The sequence below is a fragment of the Coregonus clupeaformis genome, chromosome 31, assembly GCF_020615455.1.
Source record: "Coregonus clupeaformis isolate EN_2021a chromosome 31, ASM2061545v1, whole genome shotgun sequence".
NCBI classification, from domain to species: Eukaryota; Metazoa; Chordata; class Actinopteri; order Salmoniformes; family Salmonidae; genus Coregonus; species Coregonus clupeaformis.
In genome coordinates, this window is record NC_059222.1 from 36,868,634 (window position 1) to 36,894,099 (window position 25,466).

General features: G+C 39.6%; 1 protein-coding gene across 1 annotated transcript in view; it reads left to right on the forward strand.

Annotated features, from left to right (window-relative positions):
• col21a1 (collagen, type XXI, alpha 1) overlaps positions 1-25,466 on the forward strand; it is a 47,678-nt gene that overhangs the window by 3,107 nt on the left and 19,105 nt on the right. The window contains exons 2-13 of the mRNA XM_041858214.2: positions 3,555-3,685; positions 3,894-4,454; positions 5,830-5,995; positions 7,695-7,923; positions 9,571-9,744; positions 10,567-10,644; positions 11,353-11,361; positions 12,954-13,043; positions 14,278-14,340; positions 24,065-24,118; positions 24,209-24,262; positions 24,463-24,516. Of these exons, the coding sequence (XP_041714148.1) occupies positions 3,586-3,685; positions 3,894-4,454; positions 5,830-5,995; positions 7,695-7,923; positions 9,571-9,744; positions 10,567-10,644; positions 11,353-11,361; positions 12,954-13,043; positions 14,278-14,340; positions 24,065-24,118; positions 24,209-24,262; positions 24,463-24,516 (1,632 nt within the window). The 5' untranslated portion in view covers positions 3,555-3,585. The remainder of the gene's footprint in view (positions 1-3,554; positions 3,686-3,893; positions 4,455-5,829; positions 5,996-7,694; positions 7,924-9,570; positions 9,745-10,566; positions 10,645-11,352; positions 11,362-12,953; positions 13,044-14,277; positions 14,341-24,064; positions 24,119-24,208; positions 24,263-24,462; positions 24,517-25,466) is intronic.

Below are 25,466 nucleotides of genomic sequence, written 5' to 3' on the forward strand. Positions count from 1 at the left end.
AAATGGCCGGCTCTACCATGGCATTTTGGAGCCTCACTGAGCTGTGCCACAAATCCCAGGTCAGGGAGTGGAAAAACCCAGTCATGTTATAGCTGTGACAACAAACTGACTGCACAGTTACATATGGTGGACGCGGGTTAGATCTCGGTCATTGCAGAACTGACCTACCCAAGTCTGGTCATTGTCTCTGGAAAACCCACTGCTTTAAGTTGATTGGATTGATTGACTGAGATGACCAAAGGTCCTTCCTTCCTTCCTTCCTTCCACAAATGCTTTATATGGAACATATCTGTTCCTAATTTATAGCTGTATCTTTTTATAATGTCTGCAGTTTCTACATTTCACTGGCTGGAAACTGCAATAAAATATACAGTTTCCTAAAGAAGCCAGAGGGAAACAAAGAAGTATGATCAAAACTCTTCTGAGTATTCACACAGACGGAGAGAGAGCGAGAGAGAGAGAGAAAGAGAGAGAGAGAGAGAGAGAGAGAGAGAGAGAGAGAGAGAGAGAGAGAGAGAGAGAGAGAGAGAGAGAGAGAGAGAGAGAGAGAGTGGGAGAGATAAATATACATTTGAAGTCTGAAGTTTACATATGCCTTAGCCAAATACATTTAAACTCAGTTTTTCACAATTCCTGACATTTAATCCTAATAAAAATTCCCTGTCTTAGGTCAGTTAGGATCACCACTTTATTTTAAGAATGTGAAATGTCAGATAATAGTAGAGAGAATTATTTATTTCAGCGTTTATTTCTTTCATCATATTCCCAGTGGGTCAGAAGTTTACATACACTCAATTAGTATTTGGTAGCATTGCCTTTAAATTGTTTAACTTGGGTCAAACATTTCGGGTAGTCTTCCACAAGCTTCCCACGATAAGTTGGGTGAATTTTGGGCCATTCCTCCTGACAGAGCTGGTGTAACTGAGTCAGGTTTGTTGGCCTCCTTGCTCGCACACGCTTTTTCAGTTCTGCCCACACATTTTCTATAGGATTGAGGTCAGGGCTTTGTGATGGCCACTCCAATACCTTGACTTTGTTGTCCTTAAGCCATTTTGCCACAACTTTGGAAGCATGCTTGGGGTCATTGTGCATTTGGAAGACCCATTTGCGACCAAGCTTTAACTTCATGACTGATGTCTTGAGATGTTGCTTCAATATATCGACATAATTTTCCTTCCTCATGATGCCATCTATTTTGTGAAGTGCACCAGTCCCTCTTGCAGCAAAGCATCCCCACAGCATGATGCTGCCACCCCCGTGCTTCACGGTTGGGATGGTGTTCTTCGGCTTGCAAGCAACCCCCTTTTTCCTCCAAACATAACGATGGTCATTATGGCCAAACAGTTCTATTTTTGTTTCATCAGACCAGAGGACAGTACGATCTTTGTCCCCATGTGCAGTTGCAAACCGTAGTCTGGCTTTTTTATGGCGGTTTTGGAGCAGTGGCTTCTTCCTTGCTGAGCGGCCTTTCAGGTTATGTCGATATAGGACTCGTTTTACTGAGTATATAGATACTTTTGTACCTGTTTCCTCAAGCATCTTCACAAGGTCCTTTGCTGTTGTTCTGGGATTGATTTGCACTTTTCAAACCAAAGTATGTTCATCTCTAGGAGACAGAACGTGTCTCCTTCCTGAGCGGTATGACGGCTGCGTGGTGCCATGGTGTTTATACTTGCATACTATTGTTTGTACGGATGAACGTGGTACCTTCAGGCATTTGGAAATTGCTCCCAAGGATGAACCAGACTTGTGGAGGTCTACAAATTTTTTTCTGAGGTCTTGGCTGATTTCTTTTGATTTTCCCATGATGTCAAGCAAAGAGTCACTGGGTTTGAAGGTAGGCCTTGAAATACATCCACAGGTACACCTCCAATTGACTCAAATTATGTAAATTAGCCTATCAGAAGTTTCAAAAGCCATGACATCATTTTCTGGAATGTTCCAAACTGTTTAAAGGCACAGTCAACTTAGTGTATGTAAACTTCTGACCCACTGGAATTGTGATACCGTGAATTATAAGTGAAATAATCTGTCTGTAAACAATTGTTGAAAAAATTACTGCTGTCATGCACAAAGTAGATGTCTTAACCGACTTGCCAAAACGATAGTTTGTTAACAAGAAATTTGTGGAGTGGTTGTAAATTTAGTTTTAATGACTCCAAACTAAGTGTATGTAAACTTCCGACTTCAACTGTAGAGTACCAGTCAAAAGTTTGGACACACTTACTCATTCAAGGGTTTTTCTTTATTTGTATTATTTTCTACATTGTAGAATAATAGTGAAGACATCAAAACTATGAAATAACACACGGAATCATGTAGTAACCAAAAAAGTGTTAAACAGCAATCCATCGCTCTCCTTGGTCAAATAGCCCTTACACAGCCTGGAGGTGTGTTTTGAGTCATTGTCATTGTTTTGGATCAGTGTGCCTTGAATTCTAAATAAATCACAGACATTGTCACCAGCAAAGCACCCCCACACCATCATACCTCCTCCTCCATGCTTCACGGTGGGAACCACACATGCGGAGATCATCCGTTCACCTACTTTGCGTCTCACAAAGACAAATTTGGACAAATGTCCATTGCTCGTGTTTCTTGACCCAAGCAAGTCTCTTCTTATTATTGGTGTCCTTTAGTAGTGGTTTCTTTGTAGCAATCCGTCCATGAAGGCCTGATTCACGCAGTCTCCTCAGAACAGTTGATGTTGAGATGTGTCTGTTACTTGAACTCTGTGAAGCATTTATTTGGGCTGCAATCTGAGGCCGGTAACTCTAATGAACTTATCCTCTGCAGCAGAGGTAACTCTGGGTCTTCGTTTCCTGTGGCGGTCCTCATGACAGCCTGTTTCTTCATAGTGCTTGATGGTTTTTGCGACTGCACTTTAAGAAACCTTCAAAGTTCTTGAAATTCTCCGGATTGACTGACCTTCGTCTTAAAGTAATGATGGGCTGTCGTTTCTCTTTACTTATTTGAGTCTTTTACCAAATAGGGCTATCTTCTGTATACCACCCCTACCTTGTCACGACACAACTGATTGGGTCAAACGCATTAAGAACGAAATAAATTCAACAAATTAACTTTTAACAAGGCACACCTGTTAATTGAAATGCATTCCAGATAAAGAAAAACCCTGGAATGAGTAGGTGTGTCCAAACTTTTGACTGGTACTGTATATATATATATGTATATATATATATATATATATATATATATATATATATATATATATATATATATATAGAGAGAGAGAGAGAGAGAGAGAGAGAGAGAGAGAGAGAAAGAGATAGACTTCAGAATGCTCTTCCATGTTTCATTGCCACTAACACAGACTTAAGTTGCTTTATCTTGTTTACAACAAATGCAATATACTGACCCTACATCTTTTGTCACAGATATGTCTACTTTCAATATTAAGATATGCATTGCATGCAATTCAAGTAACAACAGTGACAAGTAAGAAAAACGGTCTGCAGTTCTTTGATTGGTTAACTGATATGAGCAATTGTAACGACAATCTCAGCAATGCATGTGTTGTTTCCCTTTCCCTATAGGGGCACAATTGGAGTTTGGTACTTCAGCATCATGGGTTGCAAAACAAGATCCATGCATTGTGTCTTGCGGTGTGTGTGCTTCATGCTTCTTCACTTGTCTTGTACAGCACAAGATGAGGACATGAGATTCAGTAAGAGTGCTTCTGTCTTCATCGTTATATGTGACACATTTCCATTGCATGGTGTCTATTATCTCTCACGTTTACTATAAAAACAGAATGGATGTTCAGGAAAGCTCTATGAACTGTATTGGTATTCCTTTATAAGAAGTGAATATTCTTCATTAATGTTTTTTTCAAGGCTGTGTAACACCACTCATGTGTATCATCTCTCTTACAGGTTGTAAGACTGTGGCAAGCGATCTGGTCTTTATCCTAGACGGCTCGTGGAGCGTAGCCGATGTGAACTTTGAAATAGTCAAGCGATGGCTCGTCAATATCACCACAAGCTTTAACATCGGACAGAAGTTCACCCAGATTGGAGTGGTCCAATACAGTGATGATCCAATCATAAATATTCCACTAGGGAAGCACCTTCATATCAAGGATCTCATCAGAGCCATGGAATCCATTGACTACATGGGAGGAAACACAAGGACTGGGACGGCCATACAGTTTGCCAGCGACAAACTGTTTAACCTGTCTGAGCGAGGCCCAAAGGGCATTGCTAGAATCGCTGTGGTCCTAACAGACGGGAAGTCACAAGATGAGGTGAAAGCAGCAGCAGATACAGCCCGGAGGAGAGGAATAATCATGTTTGCCATTGGTGTGGGATCTGAGACGGAAGAGGCGGAGTTGAACGCTATTGGAAACAAGCCTTCCTCCAACTACGTGTTTTACGTCGATGACTATAAAGCTATTTCCAAGATCCGTGAGACCATAAGGCAGAAGTTGTGTGAAGGTAGGCGTTTTTGTGATGACAAAATGGGGACCCTCATGAGCCCTATCCCTCAGCTTCATAACAAACCATTTTTGTTGTTGTTCGTTAAAATGAAGGAGCGGTCCTTTAAATACTCTTTGGTTCATTTAACATGTTTGCACATTGCCAAACATTGAAGCTATTCAAAACCAAGAAATGTCTTAAAATCTAATGTTTTCTAAAGATTTAATGTTTGGGAATCTAATGTTTTCTCAAGATCTAATGATTGGGAATCTAACGTTTTCTGAAGCTGTTGACTGTGGATGACTAGCCAAACTGTGTCAAGAGAGTAATGTCAATGTAATGTTAGTGCTTCAAGTGAACCAATATCTGGGCAAAGAAGATAATGATATGACGTGATCTCCTCTCTGCCCAAGGCCTAAGTAAAATTGTACAAGCAACAGAACCTGATGTATTGTTTTTGACCGGAAGAGGCACCTTCTGGTAAAAAAACAATACATTATGATTTTTTTGGTTGCTTGTAGATATTTATTTAGACCTTTTTTGGAAGTACATACAGTACATTGCGTAACGGCAGTAAATTACAATAGTTGCAGGCAGGGTAGGCATATTTGGTGAGTAATTCTGACATTATAATGCTTCCAGAGCTGGTGAATGGTAGCTTGAATGGTAGCGTTCTGTGCCGAGAGGAGATCTTGTCATATTCACTGTCTCCTTTGCCCAGATACTGGTTCATGCTTCGGGGTGAAGTAAAGGTTAGTGAAGCTATTGCTAGGAAAACAGCTGAAATTGTTAATGATCTATACCAAATCTTTGTAAAACTGAAGGGGTATGTGCATGGCTTTCGGCACTTGGCAATGCATCCTGGTAGTCAACATAGCAAGAATACGTACTGAATGCTTACAGCCTTGTTGAAAATACGTTTTAGAACAAAAGGGTTTCATCAAGAACAAGAGCAAAAACAACACCCAGAACAAAACATGAAACAATAGCTAGGACAATCGGACCTATTTGAGAGGTTGTATCTGATGTCTGATCCCATGTAAATGAATAGCCTACTGGAATAATTAAGATGAGTGATTAAGGTATGGGTGTAATGGTCAAATTCTGTCTGGTTTTCCTGATGGGAGGGATGTTCTATATACAGACTGCATATTTGCAAAATGTCCGGTATTCCATTCCAATGTATTTTACTATAGATTATTTGACACTTCGGTTTCCAGGTCAAATTAAATAAATTGTTGCGTTCATTGGATTTACTCTAAATGTAACATGCAGCCCAACCAGAAAGAAAAGATGGTGGTACTTCTATGAAAATGTGTTTGTGATGTTCAACCAGTCACACAAAAATACGTACTATGCCGTGTTCTTAATTCTTTCATTCTCTTTATTTCAGAGACTGTTTGTCCAAGCAGAATCTCAGTCGATAACGGTGACGTGAAGGGCTTCGATATTCTACATTATCTTAATTTGGCCAAAAAGGTCAAAAAAACTCAAGGGTCTTTCTATGGCTCCAAAGCCTTCCAGGTGACATCTCGAGTCGACCTGAGTGAAAGCACAACGTAAGCTTAAAACACCATGTCATGTCCAGTGGCGTAGCGCATGGGGCCCCCCATTTTTCATGTGGGAAGAGATAAAAATGTGCAGTATTATAGCTAATTTCATGCTATTTTACACATTTTGCATGAGGTTGAGAAAAATTGTTGCAGTTTTAGAGTTCAGGCATTCTTGAAAGGCAGGACAATCTCAACTTTTTTCCCACAAATATTTGCCTAAATAAAAAAATAAATAGATATATTTTGATAGACCAAAGTATCAGCTATAACAGCTATAATGTAAAGGAACAACCTCCAATTTCTTTTTATGTTTTCATAAAATGCAACTAACTGGATTTATGCCAACCCCATCAGACACCATAAAAGGAATTTTATTTCTATAATTATTGTCCAACAAGTGTTTTAAGGCCAAAATAAAAATGAAATTGGGGATGAAACATTGAATTTGGCCTTTACTGCTATAGCCCATAGAAACACATTGAATAACACATTCATACATGGCAAAACAGAAAGACAAAATATAAATCATAAGGAACAAGGTTTTGAAGTGTCTGTCCTATATCTGAGAGACATAAGAAAACTTAGACCCATGTTTGGTCACTTTATTTTTGGCACATTTTACCTATGCACTTTTTGCAGCCTGTTACTTGATTTTCTCAGACCTTTTCCCTGAAGCTTATTAGTTTGTAGCTCACACGGTTCAGGTTTTACGGACAAATTCGTGACGATTTGTGTAGAAAAAGGTTGCTTTCATAAGCCCCGTGTTATGGAATATGCGCCAACTTTATATCTCTGGAAAGAGAGTTTTTAGAAAATTCCTAAAACAAATCTTGTCCCTTATAAGATTCTCATAAATGTACATTTTAAGCTCAAATAAAAATAAATAAACAAAATCCTTTTTTTTTGTAGTAGAAAAATAACAACAATTGTCCCGACTTTCAAGAATCTCTGAGCTAATTTACTGCTATTCTACACATTTTGCCATGAGGCTGAGAGAAAATGTTGTAGTTTTTAAGCTACTTTCCAGTAATTCTAAACATTTCTTTCATGGTAAGATGATTTTTTTCTACCTCAGTGGGGGGTCTGCGGGGCTGTGTGCTACGCCAGTGGTCATGTCAATATTGCCATGTCTACTTTATCACTCTGGTTTCATAGTGATGTGACTGACTGGTTGTTCCATAGTGATGTGACTGACTGGTTGTTTCATAGTGATGTGACTGACTGGTTGTTTCATAGTGATGTGACTGACTGGTTGTTTCATAGTGATGTGACTGACTGGTTGTTTCATAGTGATGTGACTGACTGGTTGTTTCATAGTGATGTGATTGACTGGTTGTTTCATAGTGATGTGACTGACTGGTTGTTCCATAGTGATGTGACTGACTGGTTGTTTCATAGTGATGTGACTGACTGGTTGTTTCATAGTGATGTGACTGACTGGTTGTTTCATAGTGATGTGATTGACTGGTTGTTTCATAGTGATGTGATTGACTGGTTGTTTCATAGTGATGTGACTGACTGGTTGTTTCATAGTGATGTGATTGACTGGTTGTTTCATAGTGATGTGATTGACTGGTTGTTTCATAGTGATGTGACTGACTGGTTGTTTCATAGTGATGTGACTGACTGGTTGTTTCATAGTGATGTGACTGACTGGTTGTTTCATAGTGATGTGATTGACTGGTTGTTTAATTTTGGCCCACAGGAACTTGTTTCCAGATGGCCTGCCTCCATCCTATGTCTTTGTGTCCACGCTGAGGTACAAGGGGTCTCTGCTCAGGGAAGAGTGGGACCTATGGAGGATACAGACCAATAACGGGAAACCACAAATGGCTGTCACACTAAATGGATTTGAACGCAGTGTCAAGTTCACTACAACCAGTGTAGCACCAGGTGATACTCAGACAGTGGTCTTCCAACAAGAACCTGCCAAGGTACCTCAACACCATGAGTCTTCCAAATCACCAAAACAGACACATGACATGATAGTACTTTACAAATGTAGGATCTTCTTCTGTTTATTAGTACTCTGTTTATTATTTATCCTGATTGCCTAGTCACTTTTACCCCTACCTACATGTAACCTCCCGAGTGGCGCAGTGGTCTAAGGCACTGCATCCAGTGCTAGCTGTGCCACTAGAGATCCTGGTTCGAATCCAGGCTCTGTCGTAGCTGGCTGTGACCGGGAGACCCATGGGGCGGTGCACAATTGGCCCAGGGTAGGGAGGGAATGGCAGGCAGGGATGTAGCTCAGTTGGTAGAGCATGCTGTTTGCAACGCCAGGGTTGTGGGTTTGATTTCATTGGGGGGCCAGTATGATGAAATAAAAAAATGGTGTATGCAATCACTCTGGATAAGAGCGTCTGTAAAAATGTGAGTATTATCTCAACTACCTCATACCCCTGCATATTGACTCGGTACTGGTACTCCTTGTATATAGCATTGTTATTTGTTGTATTTCTATTTGCTAATTTTCTTACTTTTTATCTCTGCGTTGTTGGTTAAGGGATCGTAAGTAAGCATTTCACTGTAAAGTGTACACCGGTTATATTCGGCGCATTTGACATACAATTTGATTAGATTTTACCTGTATTGTTGCAGCAACAAGATTTGAACGTTTAGTCCATAATTCTGCTTGATCGGTGGTTAGGCTGTTAGCTGGTCAAAATGAGGCTACATGAAAAGTGGAATACTGTTACTATAACCATCTGTTAGCGTGGGTTTTCAGTTAATTTATGTAAATCACGAAGCTTTCTCACCAGAACTGGCAATCATCATGAAAATCTCTGAGGCAGATGTACAGTCTCTACAATCCATGAAACACAGAGAGGGCTCATAAAACAGTGATAGGGTTTATTACTGCACACACTAATGATATTACAGCAAACTACATTATATTCCAAAAAAGCAAAATAACTAACTTGCATGACTTTCTAAGGATTGGGAGGTGGTGGGATTGAAGACTGTGACATTTGAGGAGAATGGAATGTAGTGAATTGAAAGAATAATGATTCAATATGGTTAGATAATCAAACTTCCTAGAGATCAGTCACCATATCAGACTATTTGAAATCATCCAAAGTTTTCCTACTGGCCATGTGCTAGCTGAGGCCTACTTTACAATGGCTTCCTGACATGCCTGAGTTAAGTGTCTTGGTCTGCGTTTAGACAGGCAGCCCAATTCTGATATTTTTTTCACTAATTGGTGTTTTGACCAATCAGATCAGCTCTGAAAAATATCTTATGTGAAAATATCTGATGTGATTAGTTTAAATTAGATTAGTGGAAAAAACATCAGCATTGGGGTACGTGTCTAAACGCAGCCTTTGATTCCTTACATTCTGACCATGTGGATAAGTGATTTTAACAAAAAAGAAAAGAAAACTGATGTTCTAAAGCTGAGGCTGTTCTCGGCTCTGTGTGTTTGTTTGTTTCTCCAATGTTCTTTCTATCAATGTTTTGTGATTGCACAACAATTTAATATCCATTGCACTCTCTAGTAGGCAAGTTGTTACATTTTCCTAGACCTTGTTGACCTTTGTATAAATAATCCTTCCTTATCCTGTTTTCTTGTCAAATAGAAACTATTTGATGAGAACTGGCATCAGCTTCGCCTACTGGTCACCGAGCAGGATGTTACCCTGTATGTTGATGACCTGGAAATTGAAACCTTGCCATTGGAACCTCCTGTTGGTATCTTCATTAATGGGAAGACCCAGATCGGAAAGTATGTCAGCAAAGAGACAACTGTACCAGTAAGTTTATCCGGAGACAACATTTTCAGAACCAATAATGTGCGTTTGTGCAAGACAACTGTCTACAGATGTAGGATCTTAATTTGAGCCAGTTTGCTACAACAGGAAAATAATCCTTCTGCAACAGGAAATGTGAATTAATTGTGGATTATAATTAATTGGCATTTTTGTAGGGGTTGATACATTTTTCATAAGGGAAATTACAATCTTCAGAAGCCTTTTTAAACCTCAAATAAACTATAAGTTTCACAAAGTTCTCCTGCAACATGGTGATCAAATTAAGATCCTACATCTGTATATTGGATCACATTTACGCAGCTATTGGTCTAACCTTTTAACAGTAGGATGTGAAGAGTCAAGAGTCTTCATTGTCCTTTAAAACATACTGACCTCAGTGGATTAGAAAATCTTGCCACGAAGAACCTCTCTGTCTTCTATGTTTTATTTAGTCTTTGCTTTATTTGGCGATGTTGATACATGGTGTACTTGGGCCAAACATCCTCAAGCTGCAATCAATCATAATGATGTTGTGTTTTAATGAACTACTTTTGGCTAAGCTAATTTGAGACGTGCAACCAGAATGTTGCTGGATTTGTTTTCGAACGCATAAAACTTGAAAATGACCTGCAAGTAAATCCTTACAAGTTATCTTAAATATAAAGAAGGTGTCACTTAAGTCTAGAGAAATAACTTCCTGGTATGGTGATGAGAGGGACTTAGGACTTCATTCATCATTATAAAACTTTTAGCAAGATAAAGTAGCCACGTGTTAAGATTGAAATGCTTTTTCCCCGACCTCATGATAATTCCTTTCTTTAACAGTTTGAGATTATGAAGCTCAGGATCTACTGCGAGCCCGGGCAGAACAACCGTGAGACTGCCTGTGAAATACCTGGAGTTGTGAGTACAAACACCTGTTTGGATCTGTCCTTGTAGTACATGTTTGAAGGGATCACATATTTTCCTGTTCTTGATCACAATGCACCACTATACTATATGCCACCATATCACCACCATGACTTAGTATCGGGGGAAATCCATACGATGTTTATTTTGAAATCTGATGAAATGTCTCAAAAATATACGTTTTTCCTTTCTTCTTTCTCCTCTTTCAGTTGTGCATTGAATCATATGGTACTGGGGAATATGATTCACAATATATGACCTTTGTTTTATAGATTATTACATTATTATTATCACTTGTGTTTGACCTCATCCTGCTTTCTGTGTGATGTGGTGGAGCGTCTTTACCTCTGCTTGCCTCATGCACATTGCTCTCCCTGTTATTTTACCATCTGACGGCAAATCTGTTTGTGAAGCAGTGGCCAAATGCTGCATTGGCTTGGCTATTGCTTTCACTACTAACCCACGATGCCAGACAATTGTTTTGCATATGTTGTTTCTGGATATCAGTTTGGGAGAAACAAAGCGAGGGAGAGAGAGGCTCTGAAAACACACAACCGCATGCCAACATCTCTCTCTCTGCATGTTTTGCATTATTTCATTTACCTTCAACCAGTGTTATTGTTTTAACAGATTAGTCTATTAGTGTGAGATTACAGGTTGCCAGGCGCTTCCATTACATAATCTCGCTCCTTTTATTTCCAGGACGGAGAGGTATGTATTTTGGCTGATGGCTTTGCTCGCTTACAAAGTAAACCCTAGTTTCATTTTCATCGCTAGAGGTAAGACTATACTTTATTCTATGGTCTTTTGCAGTGTCACTAATCTGCTAGGGGTTGTGCAATGTATAGGTAACACTTTACCTTAAAGGAAAATTCCACCCAACAGCTATCTTTTGGTATTTATTTTATTAGTCCATTGTGGATATAATCCCAATTTGTTTTGCATGTCAGCAATCAAGTTTTGAAGATATGTAACTTACAGCCGGTATGATGCATTTTGCATCATATGATGCAATACGCAGCATCATATAATGCAAAATACATCATACCGGCTGTATTTCTGTATTTTGAAAGTTATATACAGTATCTTGAAAATGTGATTGCTGACATGAAAAAGATTTTGGAACTATATCAACACGGGACTCATGAAACAAACCAAAATATGGTTTTTGGGTGGAGTTTTCGTTTAAATTGCCCTTATACCTAGGTAACTACACAGCAATCACTGTAGTTACAACATTGTAATAGGGGAGGGAAGGTAAAGGGGGGATACCCAGTTAGTTGCACAACTAAATGCAGTCAACCGAAATGTGTCTTCCGCATTTAACCCAACCCCTCTGAATCAGAGAGGTGTGGTGGGCTTCCGGCGCCTGGGGAGCAGTTGTTGTTGTGGGTTAACTGCCTTGCTCAAGGGCAGAACGTCAGATTTTTACCACCTTGCCGGCTTGGGGATTCGGACCATCGCCCTTTCGGTTACTGGCCCAACACTCTTAACAGCTAGGCTACCAGTAATAACAAAGTAATGACATGGTAGTGGCTTTATGTTGAACATACCTATAGTTACATTTTACGGATTTCAGGGTAAGTCCAAGGTAATAATCTTCCCTTGTGTCAAGCTAGCATACATATTTGAACTAATATGCAGTCAAGGTTTTTTGTCTCTTGCTATGAACATGTAATATAACCCTTTGTCTCTAGAACTACGTTTACAAAGTTGTTTTGCTGGAAGTGTCTGCTGTGTGAATGCTACTGTGCTGCTAAATGCTAAATGATTAGGCTGCTAAAAGACATGAACTGAATGCACTCCCTTGGCTTTAGTTGTCTGAGAGTGTCTGTTAGCAGGAAATCAGACATATAATTGATTCATTGCTCGAATGTCTTCCATATGACAAGAGTATGGCTTAGTGAACACTATGTTAAAACCTTTTACTGCATTGGGCTAAATCAGGGTCACACAAAGTAGTCTACTTTGAAACAAAAGTATACACCTCACACACCTGGCTATGGGCTTAAAAAAAAGAAGACACCTGTACCATGTCAGATATAGAGTTGAAATGTATTCAAGTTTGAGTTTGCATCCCAATAGTACACTTTATATACGTAACAGAAGACAGAAAAACATTTTATATAGAAACACTGGATTTCCGGCTGTTAAAAAAAAACAATGTTGATTAATTATGAAATTATGAAAAATATTAATAACGTTCCACCCATGAGGCCACTAGAGGGCGATTTGGTAATTTGACTGCAGGAAAGGGCTACATGTCATTAGTGAATGGTGTGCGTGTTTCTTGTTTATTCCAGTGCGCCAACGGCCCTGGTGACATCGACGTGGAGCCCACTCCAGAACCCTGTACCTGTCCTCCCGGACCTCCTGGTTTTCCAGGCATGAAGGTCAGTCAGAAGGGTTACACCACGGCACTTGCCAGTTTCTAAATCAAGTGTCAACTCCTTCCATCAGGACACGCTGCTGTGCAAATCAAATACACTTCTGAAAGTGTTTAACTTTTGAACAGTTTTGTGACGTAAATTGTTTTGTCTCCCCACAACTTGCATGACCAATTCATCCAAGATGCCGAACGTACAGCCAAATTGAAAGATGCGGTTCAAACGGATGTGGCTTTGTGCCTACAGTACGTCACGGTGATGGCAATGCATGTGATTGGGTTGTGGTTGGAAAATGTTATCAATAAGACCCGCCCCACTGTCCAACGTCTTTATTGATGGAAAGAACTAACCATTGAAATAGGGACTAGTTCCAGACTGTTTTTTAAGAGAATGCCAAGTTGACTAAAAGTCGAAACAGACTGACTCCTAGGCAAAATAAAGTGTACTGAAATGGGCCACAAAATAAAGTGCTGTGTGACACATATCATTGTTCACAGAGCATATGATGTTAAAACTAACACTAAAACGTTTCACGAAGTAGCCTACCTTTAAGCAATATTACCATAGCAACAGGTCCTTTTATTCTGTAAAAGTGTACAAGGTTGCAGGCGTGTTTGTGTTTATAAGGCCATAGTCATGCATTGGTACAAATCCTGTTTTTCAACAGGAAAAGATTACTCTTAAAGGCTTTAATAATACATCCAAAAGGCTACAAGCATGGCTGGTTCGCAGATAGACCTTTTGGGCTGAATCAGAGGAAACTGGTGGGAGGAGCTACAGAAGCTATAGGAGGAATCAATGGAATGGAGTCAAAGTTGTTTCCATTTGTTTGAAGTGTTTCTTACTATTCCATTTACTCCATTCCAGCCATTACAATGAGCCTGTCCTCCTATAGCTCCTCCCACCAGCCTCCTCTGGGGCTGATATATTACCAGGAATTGTAATAAAGGGCATCTTGAATCAAGTAAAGTTCAACATGTCCTGCTGAGACATGAACTCAGAATGATCTTTTGTACTCTTAAAGTCTGTAAAGCCTTGAAAGTTTTTTTCCAGGAAAGGTAAAAAGCATTTCTGTTTGAAGCTCCTCACAAAGAACATGTTTTAAAATCACATCGGTGCTGCTTTGCAGCATGCAATAGACAAATGGTTTCTGAGTAGTTCAGCGGTTTCATGAGTGGTGCACTTGCATTGTTTAAAAATCAAAATGGTCCAGTCAATAACATGCTGTGTTCTCTGTCAGGGGGAAGCAGGAACAATGGGGAATCCCGGTCAAGCTGGTCCTGCTGGTGCTGACGGTAAGACTGTGAGTACTACATAGTTTAATATACAAACATCCACTCACTTATCACCCATCAGAATCCAACACTTTTGGAGAAAATAAATGCATCGATAATGGATTCATTGCTATTCGGGACATTGCTGAATGGGCATTCAAATCAGTTGGATGCCAATTGGATGTTTTGGATGTCAAGATAATTCCCTTTCACGTTATAACAGTTAAAGAGCTTGGAGAGAAAGGGAAAGGAGGATACCTAGTCAGTTGTACAACTGAATGCATTCAACCGAAACGTGTCTTCCGCATTTAACCCAACCCCTCTGAATCAAAGAGGTGCGGGGGGGGCTGCCTTAATCAACGGCCATGTCATCAGCGCCTGGGATAGAGTACATAGTGGTGCTAATGGTACCCTTTCTCCAACAGGATTGACCTTCCAGGGATTTCAGGGCATTTTCACACATTTAAAAGGAAAGGGAAGAGAGGTTTATGTCTGAGTGTTAAGTGCAGTACCTGTTTCTTCCTACTGGGTGGCAGGAGAAAAACTTTATGACTCCTGCCAGTGTGATAACTGGGCACACGAGGCGGCCCAGATGGAGATCATTTATATTTCATTATTTGCAGGAAAGCTTTGTGTTAAATATGCTTAATAAGTCCAGGGCCCGTATCCACAAAGCGTATCGGAGTAGGAGTGCTGATCATAATGATTAAGATTTAGATCATAACGATTAAGATTTAGATCATAATGATTAAGATTTAGATCATAACGATTAAGATTTAGATCATAACGATTAAGATTTGGATCATAATGATTAAGATTTAGATCATAACGATTAAGATTTAGATCATAACGATTAAGATTTAGATCATAACGATTAAGATTTAGATCATAACGATTAAGATTTAGATCATAACGATTAAGATTTAGATCATAACGATTAAGATTTAGATCATAATGATTAAGATTTAGATCATAACGATTAAGATTTAGATCATAACGATTAAGATTTAGATCATAATGATTAAGATTATATGGACAGATCCTAGATCAGCACTCCTACCTTTGAGACGCTTTGTGGATACAGGCCCATATCTACTATTTCTAGACTAGATTGTACTCAGACGTAAGTAATCACTGCTGCCACATTTTCTAACATACATACATCTGCAGAGAGTAGATTTAGAAAAAAGTGCTATCTAGAACCAGAAAGGGTTCTTCGGCTGTCTCCATAGGATAACCCTTTGAAGAACCCTTTTTGGTTCCACGTATATCCCTTTTGGGTTCCATGTAGGACCCTTTCCACAGAGGGTTCTACATGAAAACCTAAAGGGTTGTAGGTGGAACCAAAAAAGGTTATTCCTGGGACCCAAAAAGGGCTATCCTTTTGGAACCCTTTTTTCTAAGAGTGTAGACTTTGATATAATGATCTGGTTGCCACTGAAGATGCTGAAGCATATTGGATAGTCACCTGATTATATGTTACGTGGCTTATAGTCAGAATATAATGATTATGAAACAGACCATTAAGATAGTCATGGAGCAAGTCCTCCCTAATATCAAACCGAAAGAAAAAGAGAGGGATTTGCATGTCATGTAATTTGTGAAGGTGAATGTCTCTCTAATCTACAGGACAGTGTATAGCTTCATGATAAAGTGCCTACATATCTTCATTTTATGTTGGTGTTTCATTTCTTTATGTTATAGCTGAATTGTCTTACCAGAATTGATTGAGTAGACGCTTAGAGAGTGTTAACCTTGCTAGCTATGATTTAATCATGATGAAGACCTTTAGGGGAATATTCATTTCTAAGGGCTAGACTTCATGCCATGAAGCAAATGTTTTTGGAAATCTGACAAATGTTTTAGGAGGATGCATGGTCATTGTTTCCATGAAACAGTACAGTACATCTTACCTCGCAGGGGACTGTCACTGTAACAGGATACATCTTACCTCGCAGGGGACTGTCACTGTAACAGGATACATCTTACCTCGCAGGGGACTGTCACTGTAACAGGATAAATCTTACAGAAGCAGTTAACTGATTTAGTAGGCGTTTGTGCATTAGAGGGTTTGGCTTTCTTGGCATTTTTTTGTGTGGTATGAGTCAGATTTCACTGAATTTGTTAAGCAGGTGGTAAGAGTGTCTGTATGAATACTTACATCAGAACCTTGAAATTCAGTAACAGAAAACACGTGGCACATTTGCTGATATTGCTTGTTTGCTTGTACCAGCTCTACTATCACTTTGAACTTGTAGGGGTGGTTTCCCGGACACAGATTAAACCTAGTCCTGGACTAAAAAGCAAGCTCAGTGGAGAATCTCTCAATAAAAGTTATTTTTAGTTCAGGACTAGGCTGAATCTGTGTCCGGGAAACCTCCCCGTAATGACTTAGTAATGTTTGCCTAAAGGGGCATATAAATTCAATTTTGAAAATCATCATTACTCTTGTAAATAGTCATGTAGCAAAGTCTGTTGTGTCATTTTCTGCCTAAACTACTGTATATCATGGACAAAATACCCATTGTTTCAGTAATTTTTATGAACTCAATTTGTTCATTGTTATCTATCAATGAACTCTTTATCAACTAGCTGTTCGGATGACATTTTGAAGTCCTATATTTTCATAGCTTGTTCCATTAGAAAAATGTATGCACTCTGGATAAGAGCGTCTGCTAAATGACTAAAATGTAAATGTAATAAAATTAGAGGCTTTGAAATACTGTATGGTTGGAAGGACAGTACATTGGTCTGTGTGGGGTGTTCAACTTGCACTCGATACTGATCTCTACTGATGACTGAGGTCACGAGAAGTGTAGACCAGTTTACAATACAAAGATGAATTATTTGTGAACATGTTGTGGCCTTTAAATACTGGCAGTGCATTGTTGGAGCAAATCTTCCTCCAAAGTACCATAATGTGATGAGAGAGTGTCTTTCATAAGTATCTTGTGAAGTCTTTCCTTTGTAATCAGAGGAAAGATATCAGTTTAGTTCAAACCCTACACTACGTAACAATGAAAGCCGTACATGTCATCCTCCTACATGTCATCCTCCCACTGAAGTCAGGGCAGATGTTACATTTGGGTTTATCACAAAATATGGAGGCTGTTTTATTTCAAATGCTAACGTCCGTAGCAACTGAGAATCTTTGAGTTCCCAGTAAAAATCCTCTAGTTGTTTGAGTCATTAAATAGAATGTAATAATTATCTTAATTGGACAGCCCTCAAATTTTCCGCAATGAATTTGTCAGCACACTTACAGTTCATTGAATAAACAAATGGCGCCCACTTGCAGGGTAATCAAGTATGGGTGTGGAAGTATGAAAGGACTTACAGAATTGGAACCATATCCTGTACAGTAACCTAGTTTCCCATCATACAAATAGGGCAAATATCTATGATCTATGCAGAAACTTAACTACACTCAGAAGGCAAACTTTTCTTCTGACAATTTTTTCTTATGGTGAATATAGACATGCAGATGTAAAAAATAAATAAAAAAGACAAAACATACCTTTCCTGTGCCAGTTTATGATATTAAAATCAAGTGAAATGCAGCTTGGAACTATATTGTAGCTAATAGGTAGTGAATGGTAAATTTCTATTTACATTTACATTTACGTCATTTAGCAGACGCTCTTATCCAGAGCGACTTACAAATTGGTGCATTCACCTTATGATAGCCAGTTATTATTATTATTATTATTATTATTATTATTTTTATTTTTTATTTTATTTTATTTATTATTTTATATAATTTGTGTGTGTGGGGGGTTTAGAGGGGGGGGTAGAATGATTACTTTTATACTATCCCAGGTATTCCTTAAAGAGGTAGGGTTTCAAGTGTCTCCGGAAGGTGGTCAGTGACTCCGCTGTCCTGGCGTCGTGAGGGAGCTTGTTCCACCATTGGGGTGCCAGAGCAGCGAACAGTTTTGACTGGGCTGAGCGGTAACTGTGCTTCTGCAGAGGTAGGGGGACCAGCAGGCCAGAGGTGGAAGAACGCAATGTCCTCGTTTGGGTGTAGGGACTGATCAGAGCCTGAAGGTAAGGAGGTGCCATTCCCCTCACAGCAACATAGGCAAGCACCATGATATTGTAGCAGATGCGAGCTTCAACTGGAAGCCAGTGCAGTGTGCGGAGGAGCAGGGTGACGTGAGAGAACTTGGGAAGGTTGAACACCAGACGGGCTGCAGCATTCTGGATGAGTTGTAGGGGTTTAATGGCACAGGCAGGGAGCCCAGCCAACAGCATTCTACAGTTGAAGTTTGAAGTTTACATACACCTTAGCCAAATACATTAAAACTCCGTTTTTCACAATTCATGCAATGTTACATGCAATATGCTTTGTGGACTTCACAGGACAGATGTTGCTCTCCGGTTTTGTGATGAAACAAAGGTGTGGTTGAATTTATTCTGCCACTGTGTCTTCTTATTGTCTCGGCCTTAGGCCTACAGTTGAAGTCGGAAGTTTACATGCACCTTAGCCAAATACATTTAAACTCAGTTTTTCACAATTCATGATATTTAATCCTAGTAAAACTTCCCTGTCTTATGTCAGTTAGGATCACCACTTTATTTTAAGAATGTGAAATGTCAGAAAAATAGTAGAGAGAATGATTTATTTCAGCTTTTATTTCTTTCATCACATTCCTAGTGGGTCAAAAGTTTACATACACTCAATTAGTATTTGGTAGCATTGCCTTTAAATTGTTTAACTTGGGTCAAACCTTTCAGGTAGCCTTCCACAAGCTTCCCACAATAAGTTGGGTGAATTTTGGCCCATTCCTCCTGACAGAGATGGTGTAACTAAGTCAGGTTTGTAGGCCTCCTTGCTCGCACACTCTTTTTCAGTTCTGCCCACACATTTTCTATAGGATTGAGGTCAGGGCTTTGTGATGGCCACTCCAATACCTTGACTTTGTTGTCCTTAAGCCATTTTGCCAGAACTTTGGAAGTATGCTTGGGGTCATTGTCCATTAGGAAGATGCATTTGCGACCAAGCTTTAACTTCCTGACTGATGTCTTGAGATGTTGCTTCAATATATCCACATCATTTCCCTTCCTCATGATGCCATCTATTTTGTGAAGTGCACCAGTCCCTCCTGCAGCAAAGCACCCCCACAGCATGATACTGCCACCCCCGTGCTTCACCCCCTTTTTCCTCCAAACATAATGATGGTCATTATGGCCAAACAGTTCTATTTTTGTTTCATCAGACCAGAGGACATTTCTCCAAAAAGTACGATCTTTGTCTCCATGTGCAGTTGCAAACCGTAGTCTGGCTTTTTTATGGCAGTTTTGGAGCAGTGGCTTCTTCCTTGCTGAGCTGCCTTTCAGGTTATGTCGATATAGGACTCGTTTTACTGTGGATATAGATACTTTTGTACCTGTTTCCTCCAGCATCTTCACAAGGTCCTTTGCTGTTGTTCTGGGATTGATTTTCACTTTTCGCACCAAAGTACGTTCACCTCTAGGAGACAGAACGCGTCTCCTTCCTGAGTGGTATGACGGCTGCGTGTACCATGGTGTTTATACTTGCGTACTATTGTTTGTACAGATGAACGTGGTACCTTCAGGCGTTTGGAAATTGCTCCCAAGGATGAACCAGACTTGTGGAGGTCTACACATTTTTTTCTTTTCATTTTCCCATGAGGTCAAGCAAAGAGGCACTGAGTTTGAAGGTAGGCCTTGAAATACATCCACAGGTACACCTCCAATTGACTCAGTTGATGTCAATTTGCCTATCAGAAGCTTCTAAAGCCATGACATAACTTTCTGGAATTGTCCAAGCTGTTTAAAGGCGCAGTCAACTTAGTGTATGTAAACTTCTGACCCACTGGAATTGTGATACAGTGAATTATAAGTGAAATAATCTGTCTGTAAACAATTGTTGGAAAAATTGCTTGTGCCATGCACAAAGTAAATGTCCTAACAGACTTGCCAAAACTATAGTTTGTTAACAAGAAATTTGTGGAGTGGTTGAAAAATGATTTTTCATGACTCCAACCTAAGTGTATGTAAAGTTCCGACTTCAACTGTATGTAGTACTTCATATCTAGGGCAGAGGCTCAAGTTTTCCATAACAGCTGCAAAGCAGCAGCATGAGCGCTAATTCATTAATAAGTTTAATATGCTCGCTTGACGTAAAATTATGAAGTGTATGGTGCTTGGCGGCGGCGCTCACGACTCTCACGATCATAAAAGTACGCCTCCTAAAAGCAATGGAAAAAGGGGTTCACCCTCTTTCATGGCAATGTAGGAATAAGATTTGGAGAAAATACATTGCCTGATGTTTGATTAAACTGATTAGCATTTTTCAACAGGCAGGGAGCCCAGCCATGAAAGCAATTGAAAGCTGGCTGGAGGACATGTCCTCATATACATTTTGGTTGCCCTGCTGTGAGGACAATGTCATTGTTTACCCATAACCTTATAACCTTTACTTTTACAGGATACCAACTACCTTGACTTAAGTAAACCAGAAACATGTTTCAACTTATAAAGGCTTTATAGAGCATTTATAAAATATTCATAATCACTACATAGAGGTCTTACAAATCCTTTATAAGCAAGGTCATTCTACATAAAGAGTGATATAAAAGGTCCTTACATCTGCTTTGTCAAATGCATCAAATCCCTTTTGGCACCCTTCATATATCATTTGATTATGAATTACTTCTGAAGCATCTATATGGGCCTTATAAAGGGCTCATGAAGGCTAATAAAGTGTGTATGTATGAAGGTTTTAAAAGTTGTTTTGTTTTAAAGGGGCAATCTGCATAGAAATGAATGATATGTCCCCATTGATTCTTGAAGAATATAAGTTATAAATGCCTCATGAGCTTAGTTAAACTGTCATACCCCATCAGAACCCAAAATGGTATCTTGTTTTACTCCAATATTTGTAAACAAAGTAAATGTAAACAAACACTGTATAGCCTGTATAGGTTAAAACTATAATTAGCTAACATTTACATTGACTATATAGTGATAACGCATTCATTACACATCTATAAGCATTTCAGGAACATGTTATAACAGGTCCCAACCACATTGTTAAAGGTTAATGAAATACAGTGCATTCGAAAAAGTATTCAGACCGCTTGACCTTTTCCACATTTTGTTACGTTACAGCCTTATTCTGAAATGGATTAAATTGTTTTTTTTCTGCCTCATCAATCTACACACAATACCCCATAATGACAAAGCAAAAACAGGTTTTTAGAAATGTTTCCAAATGTATTAAAAATGAAAAAATGAAATATAACATTTACATAAGTATTCAGACCCTTTACTCAGTACTTTGTGCAGTGAAAACATTGAGTCTTCTTGGGTATGACGCTAAAAGCTTGGCACACCTTTATTTGGAGAGTTTCTCCCATTCTTCTCTGCAGATCCTCTCAAGCTCTGTCAGGTTGGATGGGGAGCGTCGCTGCACAGCTATTTTCAGGTCTCTCCAGAGATGTTCGATCGGGGTCATGTCCGGGCTCTGGCTGGGCCACTCAAGGATATTCAGAGACTTTTTACAAAGCCACTCCTGCGTTGTCTTGGCTCTGTGCTTAGGGTCATTGTCCTGTTGGAAGGTGAACCTTCGCCCCAGTCTGAGGTCCTGAGCGCTCTGGAGCAGGTTTTCATAAAGGATCTCTCTGTACTTTGCTCCGTTCATCTTTCCCTCGACCCTGACTAGTCTCCCAGTCCCTGCCACTGAAAAACATCCCCACAGCATGAAGCTGCCACCACCATGCTTCACCGTAGGGATGGTATTGGCCAGGTGATGAGCGGTGCCTGGTTTCCTCCAGACGTGACGCTTGGCATTCAGCCCAAAGAGTTCAATCTTGGTTTCATCAGACCAGAGTATCTTGTTTCTCATGGTCTGAGAGTTGTTTAGGTGCCTTTTGGTGAACTCCAAGTGGGCTGTCATGTGCCTTTTACTGAGGAGTGGCTTCTGTCTGGCCACTCTACCATAAAAGCCTGATTGGTGGAGTGCTGCAGAGATGGTTGTCCTTCTGGAAGGTTCTCCCAACTCCACAGAGGAACTCTGGAGCTTTGTCAGAGTGACCATCGGGTTCTTGGTCACCTCTCTGACCAAGGCCCTTCTCTCCCGATTGCTCAGTTTGGCCGGGCGGGCGGTGGTTCCAAACTTCTTCCATTTAAGAATGATGGAGGCCACTGTGTTCTTGGGGACCTTCAATGCTGCAGAATTATTTAGTTACCCTTTCCCAGAGACAAAATCCTGTCTCGGAGCTCTACGGACAATTCCTTCGATCTCAAAGCTTGGTTTTTGCTCTGACATGCACTGTCAACTGTGGGACCTTATATAGACAGGTGTGGGTCTTTCCAAATCATGTCCAATCAATTGAATTTACCACAGGTGGACTCCAATCAAGTTGTAGAAACATCTCAAGGATGATCAATGGAAACAGGATGCACCTGAGCTCAATTTCGAGTCTCATAGCAAAGGGTCTGAATACGTATGTAAATAAGGTATTTCAGTTTTTTTCAGTTACAGGTTAAAATACAACTGGCAATCTAATTTCTTCAAGCCAGTATAACAACAATCTTCAATCAATAGATACCCGGATGGTGGCTTGCGCACTACTCAGACAATAATAATGCATAGGACTACATTACTTTCCCTTTAAGAGCAAATAGATTACATTGTCAATTATTTAATCAAGACAAATCTACCTGGTGAAGACACCATCACCACGAGTATGGGGGAGCACGGGGAGTGGCGCTTGGAGCAAGAACTACAAAAAAACTAACGATAGACGAAAACCCTGAACGCAGGGAAAACTATGTTTAGGACGGACGCCACTATGAGCTAGCTTCAACCAGAGCTACGCAGCTCAAACCTTTGTAGTTTGGACCAACAACTTGCATCTTGTACTCCCCGCGCTGCCCTAACAGAGTTGCTTGACCTCGAACACAGGTGCACCACAGGTTATAAAGGAGGCAGAGGATGTGAAAAGCAATGCAAGAGAGACAGTAGTGTAAGGGTTGCTCCAATCACAGGAGGAGGGTGGTTAATTAAGTACAGAAAATCACAGCACACACATGCCATCAATTAAGGTCAATAATTTGTGAGAGCATGCATAGGTCAGTGAAAATGTAACTAGGAAAGCTAAAGTCCACCCTATGACACATCTATAAAGATACCTAAATATGAGCTCTTGCATAGCATTTAATTTTTTTTACATTTAGCAGACGCTCTTATCCAGACCAACTTGCAGTAGTGCGTGCATACATTTTCATACTGGTCCTCCGTGGGAATCAAACCAACAACCCTGGCGTTGCAAGTGCTATGCTCTTTCAAGTGAGCCACACGGGGCTAGCATGACATGAATGCGCTATAGATATACGCTATAGATATGCTATGGATATATTTCATTAACCTTTAATAATGCATTTGGGACCTGTATAACACGTTCATGAAATGTTTACAGATGTGTAGAAATGCGTTATGGCTATGTAGTCAAAGTAAATCGTTACCTATAATTTTTATTTATGCATCCATAGCTCTGTCTATGTATTTGAGCTTGGTTACGTTTCTCCAGACCCATCCCTCAGCATTTTAGCGAAACACAGGCTGGGAGCACGCTTTGTTAATGTTTCAACTGCTGATTGTCGCTTTAAGTGAGACTACTTTAATTTAACACACAGCTGATGAACGTGTTTTATCTATGAGCAACATTAATAAAAAGGGTGAATATCTCATGACTTCTCATCTCTCCTCTTTTTAAATTGAAGGGTATTCCTGGTAACCGAGGGATTCCTGGACCACAGGGTCCAACTGGGACAGAGGTATCAGCTGAATTTTAAAACAAATTCTGTTTCAGAGTAGTGCTTTTGATGTCAAATCAATGGAGCTGCTCTTTCTGTTCTCTCTTTCAGGGGCGTCGCGGGGTTAGTGGTAACAAGGGAGAACAAGGACGGCCTGGTGATTCGGTAGGAAGGTCAAAAAAGGGCATTAGTATGACTTTTTATCGATTCAGCATGATTTATTTTATGACACTGTAGAAGACCCGCTTTGAAGCATTATAACCAATGCTTGGATTCAAGCCAACTGATCAAAAGCTCTACTTCTAATTATCTACAATCACTTTTATCAGACACACATTTTATGTATAAATCTCTTGTCTTTTTAGGGTGAAAGAGGGGTTCCGGGATTACCTGGGCCATTGGGCCAAGCAGGTGAAAAGGTAAGCCATAACACTGGTTTCACTGAATGAGGTTATCAAATGTATAAATCTCTATAGAATATCAACTCTTTGCATGCACATTATAAGCCAGGTTTTTCAATGACTTTTGTATATAATCAGTAATCCATCTCCCTAAATGTCCTACATCCTGGGCAGATTACATTTGTTGTATTGATTCATTATTTTGGTCAAATTATGAACAGGAAAGATAGCTATTGGTAATCCATAGTGATAAATACACTCTTGGAAGTGTCATAATAGAACCGTCTTTAATGGAAATAAACAGCTGGTGAACTGAACGGCATGAATCCCACATAAAATAAAACAATACGCCTTGTATTCTATGAGAGCAGACCAAAGGAAATAAGAAAAAACATGACTTGGATGAAACATTTGTAGTTTATATGGAACATAGACATTGACTCTGTACTTAATTTATTATTGCTGTTATTATTATGTGTTATTACTTTTCTATTATTTCTCTGCATTGTTGGGAAGGGCCCGTAAGTAAGCATTTCACTGTTCGTCTACACCTGTTGTTTACGAAGCATGTGACAAATAAAATGTGATTTGATTTGAAAACAGCAGGATGGTTTCCCGGGATATTCCTAGGTACACCACAGGATCTTTGAATCTGAACCACATGCAGTATGTTATAGGCCTATAATAGTATATATAACTCATCTGATGACTATTATTGCATGTACAGATGGAGTTTACCTCTGATATTGTTAACATACAGTACCAGTCAAAAGTTTGGACACACCTACTCATTCAATGGGTTTTCTTTATGTTTACTATTTTCTACATTGTAGAATAATAGTGAAGACATCAAAACTATGAAATAACACATAATGAATCATGTAGTAACCAAAGAATTATTAAACAAATCAAAATATATTTAAGATTTTAGATTCTTTAAAGTAGCTACAATTTGCCTTGATGACAGA